The 7,653-nt window shown below is 59.2% G+C and overlaps 1 protein-coding gene across 1 annotated transcript; it reads right to left on the reverse strand.

The window, feature by feature from the left end:
- Window positions 1-1,532: 1,532 nt before the first annotated feature.
- On the reverse strand, window positions 1,533-5,551 carry LOC106989735 (spermatogenesis-associated protein 31E1-like). The gene is given in 2 exon segments (XM_027040976.2): window positions 1,533-1,945; window positions 1,948-5,551. Coding segments are annotated over 2 exon segments (3,960 nt in total). The 3' UTR covers window positions 1,533-1,589.
- Window positions 5,552-7,653: the final 2,102 nt, after the last annotated feature.

A 7,653-nucleotide genomic window follows, 5' to 3' on the forward strand; every position in this document is an offset into this window, starting at 1 on the left:
GGGTAGTCCCTGGATACTGGCCTCGGTCAGAGCTCTCTGAGAGATCTGCGTGGATCTCCGTCAGAGGTCTCTGTGTAAGGTCTTGGTGTGGGTCTCTGTGGGAGGTCTCTGTGGAGGTCTGTGTGTGGGGTCTCTGTCAGAGATCTCTGTGGGGGTCTCACAGCGCGGGGCGTCCCTTTCCTGCCTTACTGCACCACCGGCAGGAGGAGGGCACAGGGGACTTGCTCCTTCCTGTCTCCTGCTGCTCCCTGGGCATCCTGCCTGTGGCCCTTCTCTGGAGGGGCCTGTGGGGACCGCGTCCACCTCTCGGTGCCACCGAGAGGACCCTGCTCCAGGTCACCCTGTCCTGAGCTCCAGAGGACCCGGGCGCTCTCTGTCCTGGTCTCCTCTCCCCCCAACCCCCCAGGTCCTGGCCGCACTGTCACTGCTGGCCCCCCACTGCTTCCCCGGAGAGAAGCTGTGCCTGAGCAGGCCTGTGCCCGCTGCCCCTGCACCGGGTTCCAGGCCCACCTGCGGGGTCCTGACCCGCGTGGGGGCAGGGCCACCCCTGCTGCCGTCTTCAGGGTCCCTCCTGGGGTGGGACTCCGCACCACGCCAGTGAGTACCCCCACCCTGACCCCCACCCGCCTCGGGGCCCGTCCTTGGGCCATTCGTTAAGTCCCAGTCCGCCCGAGGCCCCCAGACTGCGCAGAAGGGCACCTGCCCGGCCGGGCCTCCTGTGCCAACCTGGCCGTCTGCAGAGGGGCCCCGGCGGCCTCCCTTCCCCCCTACCCCCAACCCCGGGCTCCGCGGCCGCAGCGGGGGGCGGGGGGGGGACCTTGGGGGTGAACCGCAGGAAAGGCCCCTCTCCTCGGGGCCTGCAGGTGGCAGTGGGCACCGCGGGCTCCTGGGTCACTGCACCCCGGGGCAGGGCGCGCCGGTCCCTCGCGGCCTCTGCGCCCCCCACTCGCTCGCTCCCCGGGCCGGGAGCACGTCCTCGTCCCGCGCTGATCCAGAGTGTGAGAAAGCAGGGGGGTGACGCTGAGCCAAGGGCGGCTCCCGGCCGATCTGCACCCCAGCCCCATCAGGGGTCCCGGGGCAGGCGACGGGTGGGGGGTGGGGCAGGATTCCTCCCACCGCTGCCGTCAGGGCCAACCTGGCCTCCAAACTCGGCTCGCGGCTCTGACGCTTGACGCTGTCTTCCAGGCGCCCCGGAACCGAGGGGTTTCTGCCCCTGCAGACCCTCCCCTACAGCCGCCCAAGGTCAAGGTAGAGAGACAGCAGGACGGGAAGGGCGGAGCCAGATCCCGGGGTGGAGTCTTCTGGGTTGTGTTCCTCTTTCGTTTGTTATGGAAACCGAAGGTGTGTGAGGGAGGGGGTCTGGAGTATACCACGTGGCCACCCTCCTTCCAGGGCTCCATTCCTGGGAGCCAAGGCAGGCACTGGGGGAGAGCATGCCCGGATCTTCCCCTTCCTCCCCCCCCCCCCCCTCCGCCCCACGGGGCACAGACAGAGGCCAGCTCCTCTCATGAGAAAAATTAAAAAACAACATATATTTTGGGAAAATAAAAATTGTGGTGGGAAGAAGCCATTAGCACATAGAGGATGTGCTACCCTGAGAAAAAAACAGGCTTTCTGTGCATATACTCAATTTTTTCTTGAAGAAAAGCTTTCCTACCAGGAAAGGCGTGAGAAGCACCCGCTGCTTGATGGGATGAGCCACATTTTTGAAGACTGCATACTGGGTGACGGTGGACGTGATCTGAGGCTCCTGCCACCATCGGCTTATGGTGGCAGGGCCCGCTTGGGGACCCTGGCTCCCTGGGTGGGAAGGTTGGCCTGCCATCCCTGTCTCTGGTTCGTTGGCTCTTGTTAGGACAGCTGTGGGACTTGGGGGTGGCCTGGTGATTGGAGGCCGTCTCTCTCATCTCCCTCCTCTGGTCTGGGTAGGGGAACCCACTGGGCCCTGGAATTCTTTGTGCTGATTTACCTCTGAGGCATGAAGTCCTTGGTGGAGTCCCAGTTTCTGCACCAGGATCTGTCCCACAGTTGTCACAATCGTCTGAGTTTCAACAGCTTTGCTGCCCCCAACCAATCTGCTTCTTACTGGTCCTCGGCCCTGGACAGTGGCTGATGCAGGATTGCCTTTTTGAAGGGGATCTTCCAGTCCTTTGCCTTTTTTATTGAGATGAAGATAATGCAAAAAGTACCTCATCTTTTTTCTTAAGTGGCTTTCTGGAAAAATCTGTCCCTTTTCTGGCACAGGCTGGAGGCATTTGCTCCCAAGGCTGTCCCCTGTTCCTGTAACCTGGGGAGGGTGGCTCAGCCTACTGGCTTGGGAAGCCCTCAGTTCTACAAACCCTTTTTTATTCCCTTCTAGTTTGGGACTCTTCTGGTCTTTTCTCTCACCAGTGGAGGCAGTCATCTTGCTCTGGCTCTTACGTGGCTCATCAGCTTTTGGTATACTGGGCTCCTGCTGCCCCTGGCTGCTTGGTCGGCTGGATATCAGGTCAGTTTCTGGCACCAGGGAACCTGGTGTTTCCCTGCTGGAATATTGACCCTGGGAACCGGAGGGTGACTTTAAGATGTCTTCAGCAAGGAAAACATCAGTGTGAGAGTCTTGCAGGAGCACACCGGTGTCACAGTCTTGGACAAGAATGCCGGTGGCAAAGTCTTGAAGGGTGATGTTACGGGGAGAACCTTGAAGAAGTACACCAGTGGCACAGCCTTGAGGCTGGCCCTTTGGCTCTTCCTTCTCTTGGAGCCCAAACTTAATAGCCACCTTTGTTTTAAGGATTGGTTCCTTTGGCTCTTGGGCAACCAACTCTGTAGGTGGTGAGGGGCTTTTACTAGTCCCTGGAGACCCCAATCTCCTCTGATCCACATAACTGGTTTGACTGTTGGCCAGCACCCTGGGTCCTAAGATGACTTTCCAAGCAGGGGCCTTCTCAGCCTCCATCGTCTCCCTGGCCTCTTCAGCTCCTGAAGATTGGGACCTGGACTTCATCTCCAGTATTGCTACATTCTCTCGTGAAGCCTGAGCCCCCCTTTTCACCCTTAGCTCATTCCTGGCTATTTCTGAACTTAGACTTGGTTCCAGATTGCCTTTCTTGGCCCCCATAACTGTCTCAGTCTGAGGGGTTCTGTTTATGAGGCTGAGTGTGAAGGTCGGAGAAGGTGAGCTGCCCTCCTGTCCAGGTAAAGGGGCCTCCGAGGGCTCATGGCTGTCCCCTGGTGAGGTCCCTTCCAGGGATTTCTGGATTTCCTCAGATGGGGGTGAGGGGGCAGGCAGGGAACTCCCTGAGGTGGGAAGAGACTCTTCTCCTATCCCCTTTTCTCCCGGATAGGGCTGAGGAGGTTTTCCCAGGAACTTGTAGAATTTGGCTTTTGAGTGGGCCCCAGATACACAGGTGGCCAAGCAGGGAGATGGGGACCGGGGAAAGGGCAAGGGTTGAGCTTCATATGGCTTGAGATTTATGGACTCAAAGGCTTGGAGGGGTGGGCCCCACTTATGCTTCACCCGAAACCTTATGATGTGTGCTTCCAGCATCTGTTGAGTGAGTGAATTAAGGAAAGACAGCTCATGGGAGGTGTTTACGCAGGGTTTCCGACCCTTCAAGGGTGCTGAATTTCTGATTTCCGTGTGAGTGTGGCACTTGGGCAAAATATGGTTGGCCACAAGCCAGGATCGACGTACACTCACGGGGATCAAACCCTTGCTGATCTGTCCCAATTTCTTGCGCAAATGAACTTTCAAGGTTTTTTCTACACGTTTCTTATCTGGGCTCCTAGTCAAGTATTTTCCTGAGTCCCTCTTCAAGGTCCTCATCAAGTATCTTTCTAACTCCTTCTCAGAGCTAGTTCCTGGAACCTTCACTGGGAAGTTGGCTGAGACCCTGGAGAGATCTGTTGGGATCCTTCTCAGACATCGCTGGAGACCCATACCAAAGTTGTCCTTTAGTTGAAACCTTGCTCGGCCCTTCCTACGGGAACTTCTAGGGTGTCTGGACCTGGTCCTCTGTGTGGCCTGGCTGCTTTTGGATTTAGATGCAAAGGACCTTGAGAGCCCCTGCTTGTCCTGTGCCTGACTCACCCTTGGGAATTCACCCTGAGGCCACATCGGGTCCAGAGACACTTGGACCCTGTGGGCCAGACTGCCCTGGTGTTTATCCTTCCTAAGCCTCCTTTGAAGGTTTTGCTTCTGGATATCACAGATGACAAAATCCCTGTGAAAGATGGAAACTGACTCGTGGGCCTCAGAGGCCTGGCTGTCCTGGAGAAGCTTAGGAGGGATACTGCTTAAGAATTTGGGAGATATTTTCAGCACTAAGGGTAACGTCCTTTCCCCTTCTGGTTGCTTTTGCAACAAGGGCTGTTCCCGAGGTTGAATTTCAGTTGGAATGAAAGGTGGTGTCTTCTTCTGGGATGGAGGGCCAGATACCCCATAGGTCCTCATCTGGGGTGGAGGAGAAGGAGGTCTGATTGGGACAGAGGGTGCAAGGTGGGCCTGGGGCTGGGACACGGTTGGCGTGGAGGGTTGGGGCTGGATCCCACGGCAGGGCAAGGGTGGGGCAGGGGGAAACTGTGAAGATATTTGCTGCTGAATTAGAATTGGCAAGCAATTAGAGATAACATTGAACAAAACAGAGGGAACGTGTAGCTGAGAACTAGAGGCCAAGGCAGGGGCCTTGAGGGACTCACTGTGCAGAGAGGGGAGACCCCAGAAGAGCTGGCTGCATTTCTGCTGTGAGTTGCCCTCCAAGACCTTGGGGAGTGACAGCCGCCGAGGACTGGGCAGCTTCTCGAGTTTGTTTTTCCGGTGCCAGAAGGATCGTGGGGTTGTGGTGTCCTGCTCAGCACCCAGCAACTTCCACAAAGTCCCCCCAAAGTTCAAGGGGTTGTCTGAGTCCAACTGCTTCACAACTGACCCATCCCTTTCTTTCTCCTTCCAAATCTTCTGTTCCGCCCTTTTGGTGATGAGTATCTCCAGCAGCTTCTGGACGTCCGGGTTGACAAATGAGGGGTTACGAGTCTCTATCTGCCTTCTGGAAGGGCCACCCCAGGGCAAGGCCTCTTTTGGGTGGCAGGTCAGGTGTTGTTGGTGGCACTCGCGCTGTGCCCAGATGGGGAAGAACCAGGACTTGGTGCTTTCCCACCACCAGGACAAGGACAAGATGGGGTAGCTTGCATGGCCAAGGCCTGAGACGGCTGGAACGAGAGGTGCCAAATGGGAATTGCCTGGAGGTGAGCTCTCTGTGACTGTGTCCGCTGGGGTTCTCTTTAAGTTAGATTGGTCTTCTTGAGGTCCTACTGGTAGGATGGAGGCCGGGCGTGGAGGGTGTTGGCTGAGAGTGGGGGACGCCCGAGGGGCCCTGGCGGGCGCGGCATCTCTCACGGGCGCCCCGCGGGGCTGATGGGCTCCGGCAGGTGCTGCTTTGCCCTTGGCCCCAGGGGCTTCTTGCCCCAAGAGCTGCTGAAGGCCTCCCTGGTCAGAGAGCCGCCCCAAGTGGCTGCGGGAGACACGAGGAGGCACGCGCTGCAGCCGGGAGCAGACAAGGCCAGGGGTGGCCATCACCGCCCTCCGGGCCCCCCCGCACCCGCTTCACAGCGCTCCCGCCGTCCCTCCCCCCGGGGCCGTATCCGATCTCTGTCCCCAGGGCTCCCCCCGCCCCCTGCAGCCCTGGGGTCCCACCGGAGGCTCTGAGAGGCCCACCCAGGAGAGAAGGGGGAAGATTCTTTACCTCTGCAGAAGGGAAACCAGGTCCCGAACCCCTTCCAGCTCCTGCAGGCAGGTTCTGTAAGCTGGAGACGGGAGACCCGGTCACAGAGCCGAAGGCGGGGTCCCGGGGGTCTTACGGGAGGCGGGTGCAGTGTCCCTTTAGGGGACACCTTTGGGGGAGTAGACTCGGGAGCCCCGAACATCGGTGTCCGAGGCCACGTGGTCTCACGGTGGCAACAAGACCCACGGTGGGGGTCGCTTGGTCCTTTACGGAGAGCTTCCCCACTCGTGACCTTGTGGGGGAGAAAGGGCCGGGTCGCCTCCCCGAGGAACCTGAGCAAAGTTCCACAACTTGGCCACAGCTGGAGCTGGAGGTCCCAGGCCCCTGCCGGGCGACACCCGTGTCCGGCCCCTCGGGCTGGTTCTGGCCCAGAATCTGGGAGGCCTCGGGGTTCTGCCCTCTGTCCCGGGAGCCTCCCGAGGCTCTGTTTCCTGAGGGACGGACGTGGGTGTCCTGGAGATGGCGGGGCTGGGCGCTCGGAACAGGAGGGACACTCGCCAGGGGCGCAGGGCTCAGCGGCGGCCCCTTACCTTTCAGTATCTCGCTGTTCTTGCCTTTGGTGCTCCTTCGCCGTGGCGCCACCTGCTGCAGAGACGAGAGAACACGGGGTTGGGGGTCGGGACCCCCGGTCTCTCTCGCCTCTCTGGCTGCAGGTGCTCTGTGTTCAAGAACAGCCCGACTTCCTACATTCAACTCATGGGGCGGGGGGGGGGGGGGGGTGGCTTTCTTTCCTGTTCCTCATTTGCAAAGTGGACAAAACTGTTTTCGGTTTTTCTACTTTGAAGAATGGACGCGCGGATTTTCGATGCGAGAAATCTCTCCGGCCCTGTTCCTCTGCTCGAGAAACGTTCCCAGACCTGCGGGTGCATCTCAGCGCCTGGAGGAAGCACCTCGCTTCCCGAGCCCCGAGCCCCGCTGCCGCCCCTGCTCGGGGCCTCCCGGGCTCGGCGCCGCCCTCGATCGGCCCCAACCAAGGCCAGCTCTCCTGAGACACCTGCCCCGGGAAGGTGGCTGCCGGCCCGGTGCCCAGCAGCCTGTCCTCCCCCAGGGATGGAGCTCTGGGCCTCCAGTCCTCCCCCGGGGATGGAGCTCTGGGCCTCCAGTCCTCCGGTCACTGTGTTGGGACCATGGCCCAGGAGCCCTCTGCCACACCCGGCCTCCTGGCCCGAGATCTCCCGGGAGAAGCCCTCCTGCCCCTCTAACCCCTGCCTGGTCTGGCCTGGCCTGGGAGGATGGTGCTCTCTTCTTCCCCCGAGAACACCCGTTCTGCTCTTTCCCAGCTCGGGAGTCTCCCCAGTGACTCAGAAAAGTGGAAACGATAATAGAAAAGAAGACGGAATCCTCCTCTCTGCTGGGTCCGGGCCAAGGTTCCTTACCTTTCTGCTGCTTCTGCGTTTCCTTCGTGGTGCTGAGGATGTTGGATCCGTCTGGAAGCAGGAGATCAACAGGAGGAAGAATGACAGTCCACACAGGAAGCAGAAGATGGTCTGGGTTGTCCAGGAGGGGAGGCTGGAGCTCAGCCAATCAGCGCTAATGCTTCTCAGAGCGAAGAGAATATTCTCCATCTCCTTACTCGAAACGTTAGTTCCTGATCCCACTACTGTCCTCGCGCAGCTGAGCGCTGAGCTTGTACTTGGGGACAAGAGCCCCAGGCTCACATCACAGAGCCATGACCTGGTCACAAAGGGCCCCTGAGGGAGGGGGAGGGGACAGCAGAAGAGCCGGCTGGACCACAGCCCCTCCCCCCCCAGCCCTGTAGCTCCTCATCTCCCCCCAGCTTCCACACTCCTCCCCTTGATAGGCACCAATCTCTTCTTTGCATCTATGAGTCTGAGTTTTGTTTTGTTTTGTTTGTTTGTTTTGGTTTTTGATTCCACATATAAGTGAAATCGTG

This window comes from Acinonyx jubatus, chromosome D4 (genome assembly GCF_027475565.1).
Source record: "Acinonyx jubatus isolate Ajub_Pintada_27869175 chromosome D4, VMU_Ajub_asm_v1.0, whole genome shotgun sequence".
Taxonomy (NCBI): Eukaryota; Metazoa; Chordata; class Mammalia; order Carnivora; family Felidae; genus Acinonyx; species Acinonyx jubatus.